Below are 25,943 nucleotides of genomic sequence, written 5' to 3'. Positions count from 1 at the left end.
TTGCCATCATGTCCTCATGCTGTGTTCTCGTCAAACCGAGTATACGCAGTCAAGTGTGTGACTAGACTATGGTAGATGGAAGCTTGATCTTACTGGCATTGTTTCACACAACACAACACAACAGTGTTCAAATGGCCACTTTGTTTTAGTTTTATGATTAAATTGCATGCTCACTTGATAATGCTGTGTGTGCAGGCAGAGCGTCCGGACACCATGCTGGGGATCGTGAGCGGTGCTCTCCACGTAGCCGATGTCAACCTGAGGAACAGCGTGTCCAACTTCCTGCACTCACTGGAAAGGTACAAAAAAACCTACTAAACAAAACACTGTCTTAAAGCCACACTGTGGACTAGAATATTAACCTACCCCCAGATCTGTTTGCTGATGTTAGGATAGAAAACACATCCACTGGGTATCGGGGTGGCACAGCGGTAAGGTTCCTGCCCACCACTGCAGAGACTAGGGGTTTGAATCCTCCACGGTGCACCCGGCTTGGCAGGGCTCTCCAGCAAGCACAATTGACTGTTTGTGGGTGGGAAGCCAGGCGGACTGGGCGTTGTCTATCGCTACACTAACGACTCCTACAGGTTGGCCGGCGCCTGTTCAACCGGATGTGAAACCGAGAGGAATAATGGCATGTTCCACCACATGCGTTACACCCTCCCGGTGAAACTCTGGATTAGGCACATGGTTGTCTGCAGCCTCCCACATGACCAAATGTAGGGGTTGGCAGTGTAAGGATAAGGGACTAATAACGACCAAATTAGGAAAAGGGGGAAAATTAATATAAATAACCACCCACTAACGCACACACATCTCCCACTCTCTTTGCCAGAGGTCAGGTGTTACCTGCACACACGCTCCTCAACACGGTGGACGTGGAGCTGATCTACGAAGGCACCAAGTATGTGCTGACCGTGACGCGACAGTCTCCCAACTCCTATGTGGTCATCATGAACCATGCATCTGCCGAGGTGGATGTCCATCGCCTCAGCGACGGAGGCCTTCTGCTCTCCTATGACGGCAGCAGCTATACCACCTACATGAAAGAGGAGGTGGACAGGTACATTACTGTTTAATGTTTAGAACCTCATTTAGCCTTCATCGTATGATGCTGTGGTCTGCTGAAAATAGACGATCTGCAAGCTCACAGCGCGTCGCACCCCGGCGCATTGTGAGCTTGCAGATTGGCTATTTGTGACCAATGCCTGTTGACTTTTTTGGCATTTTGTGCACAATCCTCTCCGGCCATTCTGATTCATACATTATTCAATGGTTATACTCAGGGTTGCATTGCTCATGGGACGGCCTTGCACGCCGTGCAGGAACCTATTTGACCAGGAGCACACGCAGGCACACGCATAGATTTAAAACTTTAAATTCACACCTCAACAAAGTTTACAAAGGCTCCCGACTCACACCAGGTGGATTACCATAGGAATGAGCCTAGATGCATATCAATTGCCCATTGTGTGACCTGTAGTGTAGGTGTTAAGCGACGTGCGCGTCACGTCATTAAAATAGAGTGCAATTCACGTTCCAATTCAGCATTGCAACACTGGTTATACTTGGTTAGTACTGTTTGTTTTGTATTTCGCAGGTATCGCATCACTATCGGGAACAAGACTTGTGTTTTTGAGAAGGAGAACGACCCGTCGCTGCTGCGCTCGCCCTCGGCAGGAAAGATCATCCAGTACACAGTAGAGGACGGTGGGCACGTGTTCTCTGGCCAGTGCTATGCTGAGATCGAGGTGTGATATCCAAATGAAAGAGCATTAACATCAAATTTGCCGTAATTTCATAGACATGAATTTCTAGATGTAAACTGCGTTAACATGTGTGTTTTCCAGGTGATGAAGATGGTGATGACTCTGACCGCTTCAGAATCTGGTTGCATTCATTATGTGAAGAGGGCCGGGGCTGCTCTAGAGCCTGGCTGTGTCATTGCCAAGCTCCAACTGGACGACCCCAGCAGAGTGCAGCAGGTATATTATCTGGACTATGCCTGTTCTTGTGTCCATGCCGATCTACAAGCCTGTGAGCTTGTATGTTCACCTATTACGGCATCCCCAGAATAGGGACACTAGGCTTCATGCTCCTCTAACTATATGTGTTTTTGTCCCCAAGGCGGAGCTGCACACAGGGGCCCTGCCCACTATCCAGGCTGTAGCACTGAGAGGGGAGAAGCTCCACAGAGTGTTCCACAGTACACTGGACCACCTGGTCCACATCATGAATGGCTACTGCCTGCCCGAACCTTTCTTCGGCATCAAGGTTCGAGTTCACGCGTGCATCAGAACCCATCAAACACCGACCTAGCTATAGCAACACAGTACAGCGGTTGATAAACATGCTGTTCTTTGTATCTCCCCAGCTTAAGGAGTGGGTGGAGAGGCTGATGAAGACCATGCGAGATCCCTCCTTGCCTCTGTTGGAGCTGCAGGACATCATGACCAGTGTGTCTGGTCGCATTCCCCCTGCTGTTGAGAAGGCCATCAAGAAAGAGATGGCACAGTATGCCAGCAACATAACCTCAGTGCTGTGCCAGTTCCCAAGCCAGCAGGTAACGCACAAGCGCTTGTTTCTAAATGAGGCTATATATTTATTCACATGATTCTTAAATAATGTTAAGCCTTTTGGACTGATCCAAACGTGTTGTTTGGGTCAGTAGTTTTTCAGCCACACTGTTCTAACGACAGAGGCCTGAATTCCCTGTTGCCCTTTTGCCTGAATTGCTTGTGGTGCAAGAATATTTCACAATACTTCGAACTGATGGAATGTGTGAAGTGTGTCTATAGACAGGTTCTTTCTTACTTCAAATCATCAAGACAAATGGTTTAATTATGAACATGGAATGTTATCCCTCATTTCCAGATCGCCAACATCCTCGACAGCCATGCTGCTACTCTGAACAGGAAGTCAGAGAGAGAGGTCTTCTTCATGAACACTCAGAGCATTGTGCAGCTAGTTCAGAAGTGAGTATATCCTAGGATAGGATATACTAGTGCTTTTTCCACCCGTCATCCTCCACCCTTGACATATCATCATTTTAAAGCTTAGGCGACTAACCGAGGGGCAATTTGAAGACCTGTTGAGGAGGGTTCAGGGTTGAGTTAACTCGAGACACACGACATTTATCGTGATTTGTCAGTGATAAAAAGTGTCAAACTATTCTCACCTTTTGAAAGCCCTCCACGTGGTAAAATTAAGCTCTCTGCCCATTGCCTTTTAATGGTGGCAGCCTTCTGCGCTATGTGTTGCCTTTTGCTCATTTCTCATTGGTTTCATAATGTAAAAAGGTGGTGCCTATATTTTGTTGTAAAAGGTAGACAATGTAACATGCCCTAAGTAGTTCTCTTCGCCGGATATGACTGTAGTTGTCTTTGCCTTGTTATTGAAGTCTAAACTGACTGTACTTGTCTGCCAGGTATCGCAGTGGCATCCGTGGTCACATGAAGGCTGTGGTGATGGATCTGCTCAGACAGTACCTCAAAGTAGAGATCCAGTTCCAGAATGGTGAGAAATAACATCTATACACCACAAGTTTAGCTTTAAGGATGTGTTAATGTGCCAGGTAGTTGTGCATGTGGAATAATGCATGCATGTGCAATGGGGTTTAGATTTGGTCGCTTTTAGAAGTTGCCCAAAAGTATTGCAGTTCCTCAATTGAACCAGATGAGGGCACTGCCTCACAATGAATGTTTTGTACCATCTTACCACAGTGCCTGTACATGTACAAACTGTCCATCCCTTATGCATGCTCTTGTTCACAGGACACTATGATAAGTGTGTATTCGCACTTCGCGAAGAAAACAAAGGCGACATGGCCAACGTGCTCAACTACATATTCTCCCACGCCCAAGTTACCAAAAAGAACCTCCTGGTTACTATGCTGATTGTAAGTGTCACTTCATGTCTAGCGATTTATCCATTTGTAACTCTGATAGTGTATAAGTTGAATGAACACTGGGGATTTGACTGTGTACGTTGTCCTCTTGCGCGTCTAGGACCAGCTGTGTGGGCGAGATCCCACCCTCACCGACGAGCTGATGACCATCCTGACCGAGCTCACCCAGCTCAGCAAGACGACCAACGCCAAGGTGGCGCTTCGTGCCAGACAGGTCTGACACCCTCCCACGCGCCATTCACCCGTCCTCAAATCAGCCCTTATACATTTCATTGCTACAGAACAACATACAGTACATTCACCTCTCCTGAAATCAGTCCCCACCTTTCATTGCTACAGTACAGCACACATAGCCTGGTAAACCCCTTCCGGTGGTGGAATTCAAATTCATTTTCATTCAGCTGAATGAATTCCGAGACCGGGCTACCAGGCTACACATACAAAGATGCACCGTGTGAAACTGTTAAGTCACCTCTTAATCATTAAGGGGTGACTTAGCAGGATGCATTAAGGTTTTAATGCATCCCGCAGCAGCTATATTAATTCATGACCAACTGAAAATAATTGATGCCCAAATTATTTTCCACCCCCCCCAGGTGCTGATAGCCTCCCACCTGCCCTCCTACGAGCTCAGGCACAACCAAGTGGAGTCCATCTTCCTCTCTGCCATCGACATGTACGGCCACCAGTTCTGCATTGAGAACCTGCAGGTACGAGATGTCAGGAAACGGCTCGTTGCGTGCACCATGCGATCTTCTGACTGTGAAGCGAGTGTTTTTTTTTCACACATTGACACATTTGTCTCCCTCTTTGTAGAAACTGATCCTGTCAGAGACATCCATCTTTGATGTGCTACCCAACTTCTTCTACCACAGTAACCAGGTGGTCAGGATGGCTGCCCTGGAGGTAAGAGTGCCTTTGTCTCTGCTGCTCCATCCCAGACACGTAGCAAGGTTATTTTGGTTTAGCATTTTTCATTACAGGTTTTTGTTCAGATTTTTCAGAAGTTCAGTTTAGTTTTAATTAGTTTTCAAAGCGGGTTTGCCTGCCAGGTTTTAGTTAGTTTTGTAAACACAAAATACAGTGTCCGTTTTAATTATTTTGAAAAGACTCGTCGTTGTTTTGTTCATTTCAATAGCCTTGAGGTGTAGGAGGATGTATGTGGTTCACACATCTTAACTCCATATCCCCACTCCTCTGCCTCTCCCCAGGTGTACGTGCGCAGAGCGTACATCGCCTATGAGCTCAACAGTGTTCAGCATCGGCAGCTGAGGGATAACACTTGTGTCGTGGAGTTCCAGTTCATGCTCCCCACGTCACACCCCAACAGGTAACACATTCATACACGGTAACGTGGAGTGTTCATTTATCTCTGAGAGAGTACAAACGGTTGTACTTTTTTTATTTGTTTTGTTAAATGAACACTTTGATTTACAGGGTTCATAAGTAAATACATAAAGTCACTGGCTCTGCATAACAACCCCCACCCCACCCCCACCGACAGCTTTCGGCGGTGGGTGATGGGGCCCGCCCATGCTAAATAAAAGCACTTGTATGTATTGACTACCTTCCACATCTTGTTGGTCTACTGAGAGCACGTTGTTCTGTGTTTTTATATTATAGACCATAATGCCTAGCGGCGTGCGTAGTGGCCACTTGCGAGACGCCGTCTTGTCGGTGTAGCAGTAAACCGTAGCTCATTAAAAGCATTTATCGCTAGAAAAAGGTGATAATATAAATAATAATAATAAGGTACAAGCCACAAAAGATTATATTAATTGCAAATTAAAATAAAGACAATGAGTTTGGATACCAGTTACTGTAGCTGCCACTCACAACGACAATCATATTGCATAAATCCAGCATGCAACCATATACATGCACACACCTATAAATACAGATATACACATACATGCACACTGATCTATATAGATACTGTATGTATCAGTAGCTACTGTACAGATACATACCCACATACCCATGCTCATACACATTCTGTACACCTAGAACAACCGGCACCAAGTTAAGTAAAAATAGTATGTTTGTTTAGTTTTAGAAAATTGGTTAGCGCTAAACCAGAAACTGCTATGAACTTCCAGCATGTGGCTGCTAGACTTGAAGGTCTTAGTAGAAAGACCAAAACATTTGATTATTTGATGCTCTGAAATTAGTCTATCCACATGGAAATAACTGGTAACTGGAGTCAAGGAGGGGGGGATTGTTGGGAGCCAGTGTTTCTTGTTTTTTTGTTAGTTTTTTACAAAATCAAACAAATTCTTCCACACGTGCCTTTGACACCCGATCCCACTCCCCGTCCCCACCTGTGCTGCCTGTTTGTCGTATTCCGTGTAATGTATGATCCTCATGTGCAAAAGAAGGCATTTGACAAAACTAAAATGATTTTGCCTAGTGCCACCATGTGAGTCACAAGTCCCGGAGGTGAAGCAGTTGCTTCTGTGCCAGATGGAATTTGGGAGGCACGAGGGGCAAAGTACAGCAACGTTTGTCGTACGTGCTCAGCATCTGAGAAAGGGACCTGCCCTACCCTGTCATTTGTTTTTTCCTTAACGTTCTACCAGTATGGTTGTAATCCCTGTGTGTGGATGTATGTTGTGATGATATATTGCATTTCCTGCTTGCTGCTTTGCAGTGCACAATGTATTTTTCTTTGGTGTAGAATCACCATGGAGTCACGGCTTCTAACAATCATTGTATGCTTGTTTGATTGCATGCGTCTGTTTCCATGTTGGCCTACTGCATGTGGATTAACCCCCGCATCAGCCGCATGGTTGGCTGCTAATGATCAACAACAACACAAGAATGTTTTCAAACTGCGACATGAGAACGTAATGTGGTCACTTCAGTCTCCTACTTTATTTTTAATTATGCCTGAGGAGATCTCATGTTGCACATTATGGAGGTAGCAGTCAGAAAGGGAAATGCGTGTGATTAACGATTACAATCAGGATGTCATAGTTCCCTTTATTTTCCTGCAGTTGCAACTGAGGCATTCATTTGGATTTTGAAAAATGCAACTGAGATTACTTTGACTACTACATGCAATGCAGTGTGAAAATGAAAATATCCCTACACACATATTCCTAAATCTTGAGTGTTTTCTGATTGATGCTTGCCACTAACCATTAAGTAATCACTGTTGTTTGATTGCAGAGGGAACATCCCCACTCTAAACAGGTATAGTAACCGTTCTTCTTATTGAAACCTAGGCCTAGATACTATAGACTAGCTAGCATGGTCAAATAATCCTCCACGTAATAAATTCATGTTATTATGATTCAGACAGTCGGTTTTTTGGCTATGCTACTTATTGGTATTACTATAATGAATCTGATAGAGACACTATCACACATGGTATTTCTTAATTAACATGGCCTTTGGCGGTTCGGCCTTTGGCGGTGTGCGTGTGTGTGTGTGTGTGTGTGTGTGTGTGTGTGTTTGTTTGTGTGTTGTACATGTCTAAATATTGTGCATGCCATGTATTTGAACACTGTCGAGTGAACTGCAATATACCCTGTGAACAAATGTTATGTAATTTCACCATGCTGTAAGAAAAAACACTTTTTAATTTTGGTGGGAAAAATTACAATGTTTTACGGTTCCTGTATGTGCACTGAAATGTGAAACTGTCCTATCAGGAAAGTGTCTGTTCCAATTATCAAAATCATTGATAATGCTAAGACCCAGGACCTTGAAACAGAGGATAGCACAAATACAGAGAAGAGTAAAGCTTCAGATTCGGAATCTATGGACAGGTTTGGCCCTCAAATAAATACCCAACTCTCTTTCACTTAAGGGACTAACATCCAACAATGTGGAACCCTTTCGGATATGAAAAGCTCCCTGGTGGGAACCGGTGTCTTTCTGGTGTCTTTACCCCCATCATACCTGATATGTTTGGGTTCATAAATATTGCAATCGCTGTTTCGGTTTGACTAACATGCTCTTTCCTGTGTCTGCTGCACATGCCTTCTGACATTCTCTTGTAGTAATTTTCATTGATCTCTATTGATCATATCCAACAGGGATTTTTTTTTTGCTACACTGCTTTCTACTCTGCTCTGAGTCTGACCCTCATTCACAGTAAGGTTTTCCTTACATTGTAAATGCCTCCAAATTTGTTTATGCAATTGACATTAATTAACGCATGAATGGGGAGTCAGATTGCTGTAGCAAAGCAGTCAAGAACTGAGAGACTGAACTAATTTAGATATGGGGATGATGAAGGTGCAGGGGGAGGATGACCCCCCCCACCACACACACACTCTGCTAAAGCTCTGGGCTGGGGCCTGGGGAACTATGTACAGTAGTATATAGCACACCTCCTCCAGTGTAACGGTTGTCTGTGTTGCCACTCCAGGATGTCGTTCTCGTCCAACCTGAATCACTACGGCATGGTGCACGTGGGCGGCGTCAGTGACGTCCTGCTGGACACCTCCTTCACTCCGCCGTGCCAGCGCATGGGGGCCATGGTGTCTTTCCGTTCCTTCCAGGAGTTTACCAGGTCAGTTCTTAACCCATTAAAGACCTGAGATACGATTCTACAAATGTCTTCTAAATCAGTTTTCTGAAACACTTATGTTGCTATAATATCAGTGGTTCTCTAACTTGATGTCAAGGACCCCCAAATGTATATGTATTTAGCCGCAGACCCCCCCATCTGAAAATATTTTGTTCCAGGGACCCCCAGAAGCAAAGATTTGTGTAAAAAATGTCCCTTTAAAAAAAAATATATATTCATATATTTGCCCAAATGTTCGAGTTTTTCCAAAAATAGCGTATCTACAAGTTCACAGTTACACAGATGCGTTCACGGTATGAATGGGTTAACCTGGAATTGTGGGTGTTGTGTACCGTTGGTCAATCTAGCCGCGGTGTGATCTGTTCCAGTGCTTTCTCTAGGACCCCTCCAGGTTGATATTAGTCCACAGACCCCCATCTGATATGATGTTTTATCTCAGGGACCCCCAACCTACTCTGTAAATTCCTCAGTGTTAATTTAACTCTTGACAGTGTACAAATGGAAACAAATGGACCCGTAAGGGTCCATTTGGTTCCATTTGTGCACTCTCAGGAAACTAATGGGCCCTTATGGGTCTGTAACTCTAACTATCAATCATTTAGCTTTAGACCCCTGATGATGAGAACCAGGGATCTGTTCTGTGCATACGGCTCTGTTGTAAGCACGCGGCTGCAGTTGAGTGGCTTGAACGTGAGTCGAGTTATGATTATGAATGTAACTCTGATTGGCCTCCTTCTGCAGGAACATTAATGATGTGCTGAGCTGCTTCTCAGACTCTCCGCCACCCAGTCCTACCTTCCCAGAGGGAGGAGGGAACCCTGTGCTCTATGTGGAGGAGGACATCAAGGTGAGAACAGTGGCAGTGGTGGTCGGTGTTGTGTTGACAGACACCCTCCATACATCGCATCAAAACAAATTCAATCTCTCTGACAACATTGCCAGGCTTGATTGTGCTTGTACTCTTGCCCCTGCAGAGCATCCAGGACGAGCCTATTCACATCCTGAACGTGGCTATAAAGACGGACAGCGACATCGAGGATGACGGCCTGGCGGCCATGTTCCGGGAGTTCACTCAGACAAAGGTCAGAGCGGTCTGGATGGAGCCTAGCCTCTGATTCCTCCCTCTTTGTTTCAGGGTTGTGTCTTTGTTTCATGGTTGTTTGTACAGTTTGTTTTGTGTTGTTCTATGTCTCAAGGTGGACCACAATGGAAACAAGCTTTGGCTTTTTTGTGTATAATCCACGTTGGCGTTTTCCTAACTAATGACATTGTTGTGATTTTTTTTTGTAAACTGCCAATAAAGTATTGTATTCTAGTTCAACAGAGGAAGTTATGGTCAATGCATCGAGTCGAACGACACGTCGCACTTTGTGTTGCACGATGTTCCGGGTTAGAGTATTCATACTTTCTGTGACTCACCAACACCATCGCCACAACATTTAACCCTTTAAGGCCGGGAAGGAAACGCATGTGTGTCATTTTAAGGTTTCTTTGGCTATTCAAAAATAGCATATCTACAAGCCATAGCGTGGCACTCGGTGCCGTGCTATGAGCTTGTATATCTGCTATTTTTATATAGCCAAAGAAATCTTAAAATGACACAGATGCGTTCCCGGTCTTAAAGGGTTAAAACGAAGTTGATGTAGTGTCCATGGTAACGAAGCTTACTTCGTCTTTACAACCAGTCAGAGTGTGCAACATTTTAGGACAGCGTCTGCGACCATTCATTTTTCCAGAACTATGTGACACCGAGTGCAAGGCTCCGTAACACATTTCTGCCGCTTTGACCATACGCTTGTTGCGCAATGCGTTGTTTGACACAGCATGAATTGACCTTTATAGGTTCTGCTACTGTTTGAAGAGATCTTCTCATCCTAACAGCTTTTTTTCATCCTAGAAATCGGTGCTCTTTGAACATGGCATCCGCAGACTAACGTTCCTAGTGGCTCAGAAGGTGAGGACCTCCTTTCTTATCATCCCAGTTAGTGGACAACCCCGTTTCCTTACAAGCCACTCCCTTGCTTTATCACTAAATCCCTTCATCTCAATAGAATGTATCAAATGTAGCACAAATTTAATGTAATCACTTTTTTTTTCTTTTTGCAATTTGTTTGTGTGAAATGACGTAATTGTGACAATCTAAGCAATTTAAGCTGATTAACGTGTCAAATTTGGCTGCCCCCCTTTCTGCCCGTGCACCCGCTCATTATCTCCTTCCCTGTATCTCTTTTGCCTTTGCTTTGTTCATGCTGGCAGGATTTCAGGAAACAGATCAACTATGAGGTGGACCAAAGGTTTCATGTGAGTAGATAAATGAAGGAATAGAGGATCTAGTTTATTCATCCTGTGCTCTTTTCCATGTGTTAATAAGTATAGCATAACGTGACATTTTAGTAAATGTTTATGTTTATATCAAAAAGGCCCTTACATTACCAAGCTTGTGGTGTTATTGCCATGTTCTAGTGTACATACGTACAGGTCCTTGTTTAATCCCCCACAATCAAGCCTTCGTCAAGAAAGTACACCCACTCATTTTGAATAAAAGGTGTTTTTTCCCTAAAGAGATATGGGGGAATGTCTTTGCAATCATGGTGACAATAGTCCTTTGATTTTCCTGGCCTTGGACAACAGGCTCTGATGAGAATTAATAGCGTTCATTTGTGTGTCACCATCATTAGGTGGCACTTGTTACACGTATAGCAGCACTCAGTAGCTGTTGAATAAGCATGCTCACATTCTAAACCAGACTACAGTATGTGATCACACCATTATGGTTCTCCGCTCGCTGCATTGTAGAGTGTGAATGTGATGCAGAATGAACCCAGCATTAAATCGTGACCATACAGGTTTTGCGGTGCATGTACAATTACGGCCTTGTTTTTATGCAGGCTTTGAGTTGGCGATTGCGCGTACTGACAATCGGTCCGGTATTGTCCTGACAAGTAGGCTCTTCTCCCGGTAACGTCTAACAAGACAACCGATTTACATTTAGAAATTCAGATACATCGCTGGGAAAGAGGAATGTTTTATTCATTGGCATCGTGAATGGTGCTCCAAATATTGTCCATCGCTGTCATAAATGTGAGCGTTTGAATGAATGCACTGGGATTCTCCCGTGAGATAGACAACAACGGTACCATAAAAACAAGCTCCAGATGATGGCAGCATAATAAACCATATTCGCTGGTGTAACAGTTCAGGCAGCATCCATCATCTGCAGTTATTAGCTTTCAACAATGCTGCATATATGTGTCTGGCTGTTTTTTTTCTTTTCTTTTACTCTCATTCCATGCATGCACTAACCAGAATAGCTGGTATTCTACATTTACAACTCAGGTGTTTACAGTACCATCTGTTGAATGTTTTGTTTTTCTTGAATTTCATAATTTCCCCTTGTTCGTTCTCTTGTCTCTCTCTCTGTCTCTGTCTGTCTGTCTGTCTGTCTCTCCCTCGCTCTCGCTCTCGCTCTCTCTCTAACTCACAGAGAGAATTCCCAAAGTTCTTCACATTCCGTGCCAGAGACAAAGTGAGTATATCTGCATACCAGTGTGTCAGTCCTTGCTCTGAAGTGCTGGTGAATAGCAAGCTCAGTGTCCAGAAAGAAATGAACAGGACTTCCGTAAAATGTGGGCTTTTGATTTACAAACGTCAAAAGACGTCTTTGGCAGGGAATGAGTTAGGGAATGCCTAGCTGAAGTTTTAACACCAGATCATTTGGAGATAATTGAACAAGGGTCCATTGACTGGGTTTATGTGACTGCTATGGCATTCACAAGTAGAAGACGTGAGAAATGACTATCTCACCACTAAAACTCACACCATGATCGGCAATGGCTCTTCCTCTCCACTGCCCCCGATAGTTTCACTACAATGGCACTACCAAAACCCATTACAGTAATGAACTATTCAATTATGTCTCCCATTTAAGAGAAATGACACCCATTAGCAGGCTTCTGAGATTGAGATTGCCTTTGATTTCATTTACTTTGTAACCACCACAGCTGACGGGCATCTCTGGAGTTGATGACAGCAGAACCCAACTAGTGAAAGGAACTTTGAACAAAATCGTTAATATGCTTCATATGGCTTTTATCTGACCGTGTCCCACCTGCTTCTGTAGTTTGAGGAGGACAGGATCTACCGCCACCTGGAACCAGCGCTGGCCTTTCAGTTGGAGCTCAACCGCATGCGCAACTTTGCCCTGACCGCCATCCCCTGTGCCAACCACAAGATGCACCTGTACCTGGGGGCCGCCCGTGTGGAAGTAGGCACCGAGGTCACAGACTACCGCTTCTTCGTCCGGGCCATCATCCGCCACTCTGACCTCGTCACAAAGGTGAGCGGACAGGGGAGCAGGCGGCGTGTTTTTAAGAGTCAATAATTTGCCTTGTTTATTTCCTTTCCTTTGTTTTGATCTTTTCTCAGGGTTAGCTTTTATTTTCCATTAGCTTTTTTCTGTGGCTGTCACATTCACATTCATAGTATGTGGTTGTATTTCCTGCACAGAGCTTTGTGTGATTCACATTTGATTTGATTTTGTACTCAAACCACAGGAACTCTAGCGTCTCTTTTCTGGGGTCATAATTTGGTGTAGAGGGGGGGGGGGGAAAGGAGGGGACCAAGTGTAGACCCCTGGGGGACCCCAGTTAAGGAAATATATTCAGGGTTAATAAGATACATTTCACCTGCCCTCTGTTGACCTTTTGGCCCTTCCGTCTCTGTAGGAGGCATCGTTTGAGTACCTTCACAATGAGGCAGAGCGCCTCCTGCTGGAAGCCATGGATGAGCTGGAGGTGGCCTTCAACAACACCACCGTACGAACGGACTGCAACCACATCTTCCTCAACTTTGTCCCCACTGTCATCATGGACCCATCAAAGGTCAGTCAAATAATCTCCACACACACAATACAAACCTGGAGATTAAAGGCTGTTTTAACCCATTAAGACCAGGAACGCATCTGTGTCATTTTAAGATTTTGTTGGGCTATTCAAAAATAGCAGATATACAAGCTCATAGCGCGGCACCGAGTGCCGCGCTATGAGCTTGTAGATCTGCTATTTTTGAAAAATAGTGAAAAGTGCAAACCTTTGAATATATATATATTTTTTAAGCGAACATTTTTAACTCAAATCTTTGCTTCTGGGGATTATGTTGCTATAATATCAGTGGTCCTCAAACCTTTTTCATGTCAAGGACCACCCACAATGATATGCATTTGACCGTGAACCCCATCTCAAAATATGTTGTTCCAGGGACCCCCCAGAAGCAAGGATTTGAGTTACAAATGTTCGCTTTAAAATATATATATTATTCAAAGATTTGCACAAATGAAAAGAAATGAAAAAAAGCAGATCTACAAGCTCATAGCGTGGCACTCTGTGCCGCGCTATGAGCTTGTATATCTGCTATTTTTTGAATAGCCAAAGAAATCAGAAAATGTCACACAGATGCGTTCCCGCCCGGTCTTATTGGATTAATCTATTGTGGGTTTCACTTGTGTTACAATTGTCCTCCTTCACCCTGATGGCGTTCCATCATGCCCGTCTTCAGATCGAGGAGTCGGTGCGTTCCATGGTGATGCGTTATGGCAGCCGCCTGTGGAAGCTGCGTGTCCTCCAGGCTGAGCTGAAAATCAACATCCGCCTGACGCCCACGGGCAAACAGATCCCCATCCGCCTGTTCCTCACCAATGAATCGGGCTACTACCTGGACATCAGCCTGTACAAGGAGGTCACTGACGCTCGGACGGAACAGGAGGTGGGGCCCAAAGACCGACAGGTGGGGCTCATCTCATTTACCATCCACAACTTTGTCTAGTCACAGGCAAACCAATAAGAGCTGTCGGACAGCCTTTAGCCTGGTGGACAAATCTGTCCACCATTTGACTTGATATAGCGGAACAGGTACTGTATGTACATGATCCATTCCATCACATTCCATTGCCACAGCAGGAAGGCAAAGGCTCCGAGTAAAACTTGAGAGAATATCCCATTAGGACTGATTCAAAATAACGTTATACTCGATGTTTAAGCACTTGAACCCCAGCATCCATATTCTGGGGGGAACATTCATCAAAAATAGAATATCTACAAGCTCACAATGCGTTGCAATGCGACTTTGTGAGCTTGTAGATCTGCTATTTTTGGCAAAGAGATTTGGTGTAAAAAGAATCAAGTACAGTGCAACTCTAAGTGGTTAAACTGAAGTGATATTGATAATTTTTTTTAAATATCAAATTATTCTGCGGCACCCCGGACTTGTGTCACGGCACCAACTTTGAGAAACCCTGACGTAGGGAACTTTTAACTCGCATGACTAGTATCAGTTTTGTTTAAAGAATAGTACAATTCTAAGTAGAATTTGGATGAAATTGCACCGTAAGATTCTCTGGCACACCTTAGATCTTGGTTTAATAATCACAGTAATTTTACCGTAGTATACTAGAATGACGATCTTGGCATGCCTGGTTGTTCAGCCAGTTAATGCACTGACTGCATGCTAATTGTGAGTGACGAGGAGCAGAGGTCAAATCCAACTCCCGTCATGTCTTGCATGTCGCCACTGACTCTACCCTAGGTTTCTCTAAATAGAGCATAAAACAGCATAAAGCAGGGGAAATAAATTCTTTAGAGAAGTGACACTCTTCTCTGTCCCCGTTTGTCCAGATCATGTTCCAGGCCTATGGAGACAAGCAGGGGCCTTTACATGGCATGCTCATCAACACGCCATATGTCACCAAGGACCTGCTGCAATCCAAACGCTTCCAAGCCCAGTCCCTGGGAACCACCTATGTTTACGACTTCCCTGAGATGTTCAGACAGGTAGGATGTCACATGGCATAGACCTTAACCCCAGTGAATTCAATCATCATTGCTGATTGGTCAAACACAGTAAGTAACACAGTAACACATTGTTTTTTTTTAAATCATTCTTGCCAGGCTCTGAGGAAGCTGTGGCATTCCACCGAAGCCTTTGCCCACCTGCCCAAATGCCCTCTACCCTCTGAGCTGCTCACCTTCACAGAGCTGGTGCTGGACCCCCAGGGTCAGCTGGCGCAGATGAATCGACTGCCAGGGGGAAATGAGGTGAGAGCTCACTTTTTCCCCCACAGGGAGTGAAATTCAACAAATGAACACGAGAAGGAATTATACTCTTACAGCCAATTACTACGCTAGAGAGGAGCTTGTTAATGTAGGATGTCCCCTGTCCTTCATAATGTGCAGTTTTCCTTCCCATCCCTAGGGGTCTCTGTGTTTCTTTGTATGCGTTGCTTAGTGGTTATTTTACATCTTAAAGGTAGGGTAAGTGATTTTCTTTGGTTAAATTAAGTGTTAAATAGCTATATTTTCTGATAGTACTTATTGCTATATACAGTAGTGTTTGTTCAGTAACAGGAGTCTCCATGTCTCTCCACCTCTTCATTAAACAGAAAATGCATTTTCAGGTTGGGATATCAATTTTATCCAATCAGGATAGAGAACGCAGTCAGAATACAGATTAAACAAGTGAGACTAGAAGTGATGACACTAAGAAATTAGCAGGAACACTATAAAAATGAAGCTGATAAATGGGTACTCTCTCCTGATTGGCTGAGATTTTGTCACCTACCTGAAAATGTTCTGTTTATTAAAGAGCTGGAGAGACGGGGAGACTCCTGTTACTGAACAAACACTCTATAGCAATGATTGCTATCAAAATATAGTGCTTTAACCTTTTAACATAAAACCTTTTGTTTTAACCAATAAATATCACTTACCATACCTTTAATATTGTGTTGCACAGAAGGTAAAACAAATCTTGCAAATGCTCTGAACCCAGGAGAATGTATTCTATATAACATGTACATGAAATACACGCCTGTCTCTGGTGTTCCGCTAGATTGGTATGGTGGCGTGGCGGATGACCCTGCGGACTCCAGAGTACCCGGCAGGCCGGGAGATCATCGTCATCAGCAACGACATCACATTCAAGATAGGGTCGTTCGGCCCCCAGGAGGATGTGCTGTTCCTGCAGGCCTCTGAGATGGCGCGAGAGAGCCGCATACCTCGCATCTATATCGCCGCCAATAGCGGTGCCCGTATCGGCCTGGCAGAGGAAATTAGGCACATGTTCCATGTGGCCTGGCAGGACCCGACCGACTACTACAAGGTCAGTCGGCAGCTATTCAGTATAGGATCTATGCATACAACTGTAGTTGGTTGTGTTTCCCGAAGGTGGCATACCCGTCTCCTGTTCCAGTTCATTTTCTCATAGCTTTGTTAAATCGGCTTGGCGGCAGAGACAAAGTTTCAGTTGAACTATTTTGAACTTGGTGTCCCTTTTCTGGGCTTATCATTAGAGATTAACATTTTCTAAAATAGGGAAAATAGCTGATCTACTCACTGTACATGCTCATCATGCACTGGGATTTGACGTGCAACACCACCAAGTAAAACAGGGCTTAAGTGGTTAAAAAACAAATCAACAGTACATGATAAAACACCTGACCGTTATAGGTCAGTGTATTGGAAAAAATGATAGAATTCTTGACTGGAAAATGTCAGTTTAACTCTAAGCAAATATCTCAAGATGACTCCTAACTTTGTGTAAATCAAAATGTGCTTTTTCATGCTGGCTTTCATTTTTGAAACTTTCTTTTTATTTGTTACTTTTTCCTTTTCTTTTTTCTTATTGTAGTATTTTTCAAAGTGGCCTGTCGAAACGTTTATCTGTAGGCCTGAAGTTTTCTCTGCATCTTGTGAGGAATTACCTGTGCCAGTCTTTTGTCTATTCAAACTGTTGTTTCTTTTTGATGACAGGGTTTCAAGTACCTCTACCTGACACCCTCGGATTACAAGAAGGTCTCAGCCTTGAACTCTGTGCACTGTGAGCACGTGGAGGATGAGGGAGAGTCGAGGTGTGTATTAAAGTGTTATCAATGCATTGACTACAGGTCAAATTTAAGTTTATATGCACAGTAATAGTCACTGTATATTGAAATGTTGGTCCTTGATCTTCTCATGCAAAGTAAGTATAAAGGTGAAGTGTACCCATGTATCCGGGAACGCATCTCTGTCATTTAAGATTTTATAAATGACATAGCCGCGCTATGAGCTTGAGATCTGGTATTTTAGAAAAATCTTGACAATTTGTGCAAATCTATGAATACTAGACCATACCCGCCGGGGGATATGAGCGCCCAAAGTATGATTTTGGGGACGCACGCGCTTGTTTCACGCACATGATTTTGATCATGTCATCATAAGCGGTCATTACAAGCTCACAACGCATCATGTTGTGACGTTTTGCGAGCTTGTAGATGGAACCAACAGACTGTATGACTAGAGACCTGTGGTTAGCAGAGCAGCTACAGTACGTGGCTGAAGTAGAAAGGGGCGAGGTTTGGTCTGACGGGTGTCAATGTTATGTGCGTGCGTGGTGTTGCAGGTACAAGATCACTGACATCATTGGGAAGGACGAGGGGCTGGGTGTGGAAAACCTGAAGGGCTCTGGAATGATTGCAGGAGAGTCTTCTCTGGCATACGAGGAGATCATTACCATGAACCTGGTAAGAAAACCATGATAGTGGACACACACGTGCACGTGCAGAGCCTTGTACTCTGTTATTAAGTAAGACATCTTCTGAAATATATGTTTGTCAAGGCTAGGGCTGGGCAATATATCGATATCTTGATATGTCTGGGATTTTAGATAACGGTATTTCGTGACATGGCATGTTTTCCTGGTTTTAATCACTTAAGCACATTTTATACTTTCAAAATTTAAAATATTCCAAAATTGCCCATTTTGTCCATATCGCCCAACTTTAATCAAGGCTATAATATCTGATGTTCTATGCTGTACTGCTTAAAGACTGTAAGGGATAGACTATGGTCCTTTTTACATGTCATTGTAGATTTGTGACAAGATGTTATTGTCCTACAGGTAACATGTCGAGCCATAGGGATTGGAGCTTACCTGGTGAGGCTGGGTCAGCGCACCATTCAAGTGGACAACTCCCACATCATCCTCACTGGAGCTGGAGCTCTCAACAAGGTACACATTCCGTTCAGTCAACATTTGGGAAACTCATCCTGTCAAAAATGACATTCTAAAGCCACATTTATGCTCCCATTCAGAACGGAGATGTATGTTAGCATTGACTAATTCATCCGCTAAAGATCAGTGGCAATAAGTAGTCAGTAGGTTGGAGAGGCTTATTGTCGGTATTAGCCAGAGCGCAGGAGGCTATCGCTGTTTTGCGGTGCGCTAGACCCCTGGCAGATGGTTCGCTGAGGTGGAGAGCAACACCTACCGTACCATCAGCTCCCAGTACTTACCGCACGACTTTCCACACCCAAGCCGTGCTACTCATTCACTTTGGCTGTGACGGCAGGGGGTCTACCGACTAAGCTACCCGTCTGTTGCAATTGTTTCTGCAGACCGACCTACACAATCCCTCACAAAGCAATACGATGTCTTGAGATCGCTGGTCTGACGTGATTCACATGCAAAACTGCATGCTAGCCTATTTAAACAACATGACACATCATGATTCGCCAAAACTGAATAAATAAATACCACACATTGGAAAAACTAAACTACTGTGAGCTCAATCTTGTGATAACTAGGAATTTAGATTTTATGAACAGATTTAACTTCTGCGTCTTAACATGCAACAACTTAACATGCATGTTAAACTGGTAGAGCTTTAGCCTAGCACTGTGTTCCTTCTGGTTCCTTCTACCTTCTTTCTTCTTCTTCCCCGTCTTGAAGGGGATCACTACTGCACCCCACAGTTCACTCCAGTATTTGCTCTGAGGGTTCGTGCAGCCGAAGGATAAAAATGTACCCAGAGTACAGATGGAAAGCCCCATATTGTATCCATCTCCTCCGTATAAATGGGCCTTAATATGCTACCATCTTACTGATCTTAGTGTAGCTCCTATAAATTGTGGAGATACGGCAAATGAGCCCATTCCTACTGCAGGACAAAAGGCAATGTTCTGTTCTGCTTTCCTGATACATTGTCATGTGTTCTAAAATATAGGAGGCATGATGTATGTAATTATGAGCTTGTGCGCTGTGCTCCTTCTGTGCCCGAAATAAAGTCCATTAATGCATCTGCATTTTAATCTTCAATTTACAACTGCCTTGTATTAACGGCATTTATTCTGTGACGATGGCAAAGAAACCTGATGAGGAAGTGGATGTGCGTTGGTGGTAATGAAATTGGAATTGGAGAAAAGTAAAAATAAAGGAGTGCATTCTGAAAGGGCAAACGGCAGCACATGGGTGATGTCTAAATCAAAGACATTGTAGCGTGTGCCGGTTCCAGCTCAGTGACCAAGCGTTCTTCAGCCATGGGCCTGTTCTACGTGGATTCCCTTTCGATCCCAGCCTGCCCGCTCTGACTGGAATAATTGAAAGTGAACCGTGCAGTTGTTATTTGCATAGAAATGGTGTGACATGCCGGAGGCTGCAGCCCGGGACACTCATATCATTTGTCTCTAATCAAAATGAAGTCTCGCTGAGGTACGTGTGTGTGTGCGAGCGTGTGTGTGTGTGTGTGTGTGTGTGTGTGTGTGTGTGTGTGTGTGTGTGTGTGTGTGTGTGTGTGTGTGTGTGTGTGTGTGTGTGTGTGTGTGTGCGTGTGCGTGTGTGCACGTGTGCGTGCTTCCATCTCATGCCAAGTCACATGGTGTGTTACAACAGGATGGAACAAGTAAACCATTTGCACCTCTCTTTGCTGGAAGCACCCCCTGCTTCTTTCAAATTGAGACATAATGAAAAATGCCTTTTTAACCCCCTTAGATCACATCCCTGTTCTGTGTTCTCCACCTATTTAATCATTTATACCAAAACAAAATGCATTCTTATATCAAAATCCACCCCCCCACCTCCTTTCAACATTAAATTAAATTGTTAAATCCAACAATTAAAACCAACGTTATGTCCCGCCTGCCTATCCTGCTTCACTTAGAAAGTTTGATACCACTTAACTCCAACGGGGGGGCTACCATTCTACAAAAATAGCTTATCTATAAGCTCTCAACGTGTCGCAACACGACGGAGCTGCTGTTCTGTAGAATGAAAACAGGAGGGGGCCTAGTATAGAGCCCTTGGGAATCCGGTCAACTAAGTGTGTACAGTAGGCTGGGTCCTACTTGGGGCTCCCAATCCAAGGAAATGTCGGAATGTGCAGTACTGTACTGAATACAGTAGTGGCCATTGATAGGCGTCTGTCATGTGTAATTCATAGAACATATTTAACATAAACTACAATGTTTACTATTATTGTAAAATGTGTCAGATTCAACTGTGAGATTCAAAGTGATACTTTTTAATGACTGCTCTGCTCTGGAGTGTCGCAGAGGGATAAATATCCAACATGTTATATTCTGTCATGTCCATATGTTATGCGGCTTCATGGCTTATTAACTTTAACTTAATGGAGAGGAGACTTGCATCCAGATCCAGAGATCGTAATTTCATTGAATGCTGGAAATACCTCCATTTCTTTTTATGGGGACTGAATAGTAACTACTAGCATCCAAACCCCCAGTGGACATCTAGGTGGCCCCCACCCCACCCTACCCCACCCCACTCCACTCCACCCCACCCCACCCCACTCCTCCTCTTCATCCCAGCACACCTCCTCCTATTTCCTTCTCTGCTGTCTAGTATGGAATCTTAATGAAGCAGGCACTCGCCGCAGGCTATGGGGTTGTGTGTGCGTGTGTGTAGGTGTGTGTGTATCAGTGTGTGTGTGTGTGTGTGTGTGTGTGTAGGTGTGTGTGTGTGTGTGTGTGTGTGTGTGTGTGTGTGTGTGTGTGTGTGTGTGTGTGTGTGTGTGTGTGTGTGTGTGTGTGTGTGTGTGTGTGTGTGTGTGTGTGTGTGTGTGTGTGTGTGTGTGTGTGTGTGTGTGTGTCAAGGTGACTGCAATACTTCCTGGGGCCACAGTCTGTCCTGACAGCTTTAGGAGAGTGCCCCAGATTTGTATCCAGACACATAACCATTAATGGTAATAAAGAAAGTAAATGATGGCCGAAGAGGTGAGAGCCGAGAGTAAGGATTGAGCTCCTCTCAGAATTTCTTTCTATTTTTTTAATGTTTTTTTATATCTTTTTATTTTTTATTTTATGGAACCATGTCTGGTCCGGGCCACCTGTTCCTGGCTCCCTGACAAGAGGGGACGCTGAGATAGCGGGGTATTTATGGGTCGGGGGCAGTTAAAGGAGCAGTTTGGATGCCAAAACGACTTCTGTGGCCTCCGCGTCCTTCTCTATTAAACCCCTGCCACACCTTGGGGATGCACAGTAAACCAAGACAAGCACTGTCCAATATCGTCGCTGTCAGGCAGAAACCCTGTATGTCCAAATGCTGTTACTTTTCCAGAAATGATAGAAAATAGCCTGCGTTCCGATGGATCCAGTGTAGTTATTATTTAGTCACAAACTTGTGTTAATACATTCATTCATTCAATAATTATTAAACCCACAGACACACTTTCACCACTTTCACTTTCCAATATGTCCAAAATAGCAAAAATAGCATCTACAATCTCGCAACGCGTCACAGTGCGACATGTTGGGAGCTCGTAGATTGGCTATTTTTGCTACTGTTGAATGACACTGTAGTATGACAAAGTAGAGCATTACGTGGGGGGAACAAAGTTGAAATATGGAGATACGATTTTTCTGCCTGACAGTGACGATATGCTATGTGCGCATACCGTATACGTGCATATATTTGTGCGTGTGTCAGGGGAAGAAAAAGAAAAAAATCAACATACGAGGCTGGGCAGTCGATAGCGCTGTGTGTGAATAGAGTATCTGGGAAGAGAAAGGGCAGGTGTTAATTCACTCCGTCTGTCACAAATAACCCTGAGGGGAGAGGCTGGTGCCGGCAGCCCCCAGCCGCCACTGTGATGGAGGGATCCCTGGCTGCCGATCAGCAGTATCGACGGGGAGCTCAGGCTAAGTAGCGACGGGGTCCACTCCCCCCCCCGGCATATCGCCGCCGTCAGGACGAAAACCTTGTACCTGTACGTCCAATACCGTTCACTTTTCAGCAAGTGGAATAAAGAACTTGTGTTCCATTGGATCAGTGGAAGTTATTATATAGCCAGAAGTTTTGAATTGCTTGAATATTTATAAAACCCACAGGTAGACTTAACCATTTTAATTTTCTAAAAAGTAGAAATATAGAGGTGTGTGTGTGTGTGTGTGTGTGTGTGTGTGTGTGTGTGTGTGTGTGTGTGTGTGTGTGTGTGTGTGTGTGTGTGTGTGTGTGTGTGTGTGTGTGTGTGTGTGTGTGTGTGTGTGTGTGTGTGTGTGTGTGTGTGTGTGTGTGTGTGTATGATCCTATTGATCCAGGGCCACCGGTACCACAGCCCTGGTGACAAGACCCTCCATTTTCATCCTTGGTGGCACTATATCAAAGCCGGTTCTCTGTTGGCCTGGTTGCTGTAATGGGTTGGGAGGATTATTTATAGGGGGGGCTTTTGCAGCCTCCATGTTAGGCGGTGTGTCGGCCCATGAAACATAGTCTAGTTTATTATTAACTGTTTAAAATGTTGTATTCTGATGACGGACGTTTCGGTTTTTAATCTAAATTGAGTTTACTTATTGTTTTATTTAGATTGTATAATATTATAGATATTGTAGAAGTTATTATAAAAAATAATAGGTTCAAACGTTTGTTCGAAAATTCCACCAAACATCCAAATAAGTGACTAGGGCCAGCCCTAACATACTTAGTTGGCCGGGGTCCCGCAGGGCTCTATACTTGGTCTGTTTCATTTTTTTTTTTTACCTCTCCACCAAAGCTCTTTTTTCCCATACTAGGGTTCATGTGGTTAATTCAATTGTATTATTGTATTCTTATTTCCTCTACAGGTGCTGGGCAGAGAAGTCTACACATCAAATAACCAGCTCGGTGGCATCCAGATCATGCACAACAACGGTGTGACCCACTGCACGGTGTGTGACGACTTTGAGGGTGTCTTCACGCTGTTGGAGTGGCTCTCCTACATGCCCAAGGTAAGGTGATGTGTTACGCATTACTGGGACATGATATAAGACAGTGATTGTCAACCCTTTTAATTTATAAGACTTTCAGCTTGATATGCTTTAGTCCAGTGGTTTTCAACCTTTTTCATATCAAGGTCCATTATTTATTTGGCATTTGAGCCACTGATTCATCACCGTTTGATGAGATTTAGCCTCTCAGACCCAAAACTTAGTGTATTTTGTTATAAGATTTTGTCCACAATTCCATGCTGTATTGGTGTGGTACCATAGGAGAGATAACAGGCAAACATTGATAAAAAATAACAATTATTCTACTCACTCCAATTGTGTAGACTTCTTGTAAATTAAGTAATGCAGATGTTTAACAATGATGTAACTCTTGAGAGTGTAAAATGAAACCAAATGGACCCGGGGACACCCTGAAACGCGAACAGCGTATTACTCTACTGTTGAAGCAAGGGGGTGGTGGGTGCGGGTGTACCCGGAAGTTGAGACGCACTGTGATTGGCCAGTAGTCACTTTGAGTGGCAGTTGGGGCAAACGCAGTCAGTGGGGCAAACGCAGTCCCCACCAAAAATATTTATGATTCTGTCCCTATCGGTACATAACGCGGACGGCGCTTAGTCGACTAGCAGACCATCGGCTGGTCGTTGCGGGCACTCACGCCTGGAGGCGCTCGGGCGCAACTCCTCAGCCTCAAGGTCTGCTGAGTCGGCGCGCCTCCGTCATGGTCTAAAACTATACTTTATCGGCGAAAAAAAGAAGTCCGCGGATGACTGAAAAAGTTTCACCCCAAGCGGGAGTCGAACACAGCCTACCAGTGGTAGTGGGTTGGGAGTCTAGAGATTAGCGAGGTGCGCCACTGAGGCCGGTGCCGAAATTGGGTATTTTGGTTGTATTAGAATGTGACGTCCTAACTCTTCTATTGTAGAAGAAAGAGGGCGGGGGCGCCTTGCTTCGACAGTAGAGTAATACGCTGTTCGCCCCTGAAACACCTGTGGGTCCCCGGACTCCATGTTGAAAACAAGTGATGTAAGATACTGAGTCACTTTGTGCTGTTGTAATGTTTTACAACCTTTCTTGTGTTTCTTTTGACGTCCTTCAGTGTAGAAGCAGTCCCGTGCCCATCCTCAATGCCAAGGACTCCATAGACCGCCTAGTGGACTTTGTGCCCACCAAGGCTCCTTATGATCCTCGCTGGATGCTGAGTGGACGACCCAGCCAGAGTGAGTACATATTTTTTAAATTTCAAGGACCCCCCAGATTAGTATACTTATTATGCATATTTGGCCACGGACCCCCCCCACAACTCTCAGAGTCACAGACCTGTAAAGTTCCATTTGATTCTCAACTATCAATCATTTTCCTGGGGACCCCCTGGAACCACCTCAAGGACCCCCTGGGAATCCCCAGACTCCCCCATTGAGAACCACTGTATTACATGAATGTAGTTTCATCCAAAAGTGAGCAAAACCCTGAATAATATTCAGTGTTTTCTTGTTATATCCTCGCCCACCTCCACCCACATAAACGCTTTATCGGCAAACTGTGAGGAGCCCAGCCCTTCATATTTCTTTTTGCGTGTGTCATTTTAGAGGTAAACACGAGGTGAGGACAGGTGTTATCATTTCAGGCAGATATCCGCGGGGTCAAGGGTTAAGCTAATTCATGACTAGGGAGGGGGGCCATTAGGGGACGGGAGTGGTACTTATTCACTCACTAAAAGAGGCCCCCGGACCAAGCCCAGCATCACACACACACACCACGGCAGCCCGGGATCAAGATAGCTCCACGATGGATGTTTTACACAGCAGGTCAGGACCAGGCAGATTCCATATCAATGTAATTACAAGTCAGGGACGCTCAAGAGATTGAGCACGGCGAGGGGAGCCCGGCCCACGTCTTTAGTGGTGATGAGTGCCGCAGCTTAACCCATTAAAACCGGGGAACGCACCTCTGTCATTTTAGATTTCTTTGGCCAGTCAAAAATAGCAGATATACAAGCTCATAGCGCGGCACCGAGTGCCGCGCTATGAGCTTGTAGATCTGCTATTTTTTTAGGAATCGTGAAAGTTTGTGCAAATCTTTGAATATATATATATTTTTTGAAGCAAACATTTGTAACTCAAATCTTTGCTTCTGAAGGTCCCCGGAACAAGATATCTTACAAATGTTCGCTTTAAGAAATATATGTTCAAAGATTTGCACAAATGTTCACGATTTTTAAAATTGCAGATCTACACTGCACTCATTGCCGTGCTATGAGCTTGTATATCTGCTATTTTTGAATAGCCAAAGTATAAAATAATGGCTATAGCTAAAAAAAAATCTGAAATGACACGTGGATGCGTTCCCGGATGGAATGGGTTAATTGAATGGTAACCTCTCAGGCTGGCCATGTTTCTCTCAGTCTGCAGGCAGGCACAAGCGCTGACCCAGCCTCTTTATACAGTCATCCATCATGGCCTCTGCCAAGATC

At 44.4% G+C, this 25,943-nt stretch overlaps 1 protein-coding gene across 3 annotated transcripts in view; it reads left to right on the top strand.

Annotated features, from left to right (window-relative positions):
* The window catches only part of LOC311057782 (acetyl-CoA carboxylase), a 49,490-nt gene that overhangs the window by 13,988 nt on the left and 9,559 nt on the right, over window positions 1-25,943 (top strand). Inside the window, exons 15-46 of one of the 3 annotated variants that reach the window (XM_084074865.1) lie at window positions 196-299; window positions 836-1,063; window positions 1,601-1,751; window positions 1,851-1,985; window positions 2,128-2,274; window positions 2,375-2,563; window positions 2,875-2,975; window positions 3,428-3,516; window positions 3,774-3,898; window positions 4,008-4,121; window positions 4,504-4,617; window positions 4,724-4,813; window positions 5,119-5,237; window positions 7,079-7,102; window positions 7,564-7,680; window positions 8,286-8,429; window positions 9,189-9,294; window positions 9,422-9,529; window positions 10,345-10,401; window positions 10,704-10,748; window positions 11,932-11,973; window positions 12,568-12,783; window positions 13,172-13,327; window positions 14,001-14,228; window positions 15,116-15,271; window positions 15,389-15,535; window positions 16,329-16,598; window positions 17,249-17,346; window positions 17,877-17,997; window positions 18,375-18,485; window positions 23,330-23,473; window positions 24,570-24,690. In XM_084074865.1, coding sequence (XP_083930991.1) covers window positions 196-299; window positions 836-1,063; window positions 1,601-1,751; window positions 1,851-1,985; window positions 2,128-2,274; window positions 2,375-2,563; window positions 2,875-2,975; window positions 3,428-3,516; window positions 3,774-3,898; window positions 4,008-4,121; window positions 4,504-4,617; window positions 4,724-4,813; window positions 5,119-5,237; window positions 7,079-7,102; window positions 7,564-7,680; window positions 8,286-8,429; window positions 9,189-9,294; window positions 9,422-9,529; window positions 10,345-10,401; window positions 10,704-10,748; window positions 11,932-11,973; window positions 12,568-12,783; window positions 13,172-13,327; window positions 14,001-14,228; window positions 15,116-15,271; window positions 15,389-15,535; window positions 16,329-16,598; window positions 17,249-17,346; window positions 17,877-17,997; window positions 18,375-18,485; window positions 23,330-23,473; window positions 24,570-24,690 — 4,117 coding nt within the window. The remainder of the gene's footprint in view (window positions 1-195; window positions 300-835; window positions 1,064-1,600; window positions 1,752-1,850; window positions 1,986-2,127; window positions 2,275-2,374; window positions 2,564-2,874; window positions 2,976-3,427; window positions 3,517-3,773; window positions 3,899-4,007; window positions 4,122-4,503; window positions 4,618-4,723; window positions 4,814-5,118; window positions 5,238-7,078; window positions 7,103-7,563; window positions 7,681-8,285; window positions 8,430-9,188; window positions 9,295-9,421; window positions 9,530-10,344; window positions 10,402-10,703; window positions 10,749-11,931; window positions 11,974-12,567; window positions 12,784-13,171; window positions 13,328-14,000; window positions 14,229-15,115; window positions 15,272-15,388; window positions 15,536-16,328; window positions 16,599-17,248; window positions 17,347-17,876; window positions 17,998-18,374; window positions 18,486-23,329; window positions 23,474-24,569; window positions 24,691-25,943) is intronic. The other 2 variants (XM_084074866.1, XM_084074867.1) reach the window with 2 other exon arrangements.

The sequence above is a fragment of the Gymnoscopelus microlampas genome (genome assembly GCF_963454915.1).
Source record: "Gymnoscopelus microlampas genome assembly, chromosome: 12".
NCBI lineage: Eukaryota > Metazoa > Chordata > Actinopteri > Myctophiformes > Myctophidae > Gymnoscopelus > Gymnoscopelus microlampas.
Note: the sequence above shows the minus strand (reverse complement) of the source record. Positions and strands in the feature narration are given on the sequence as shown.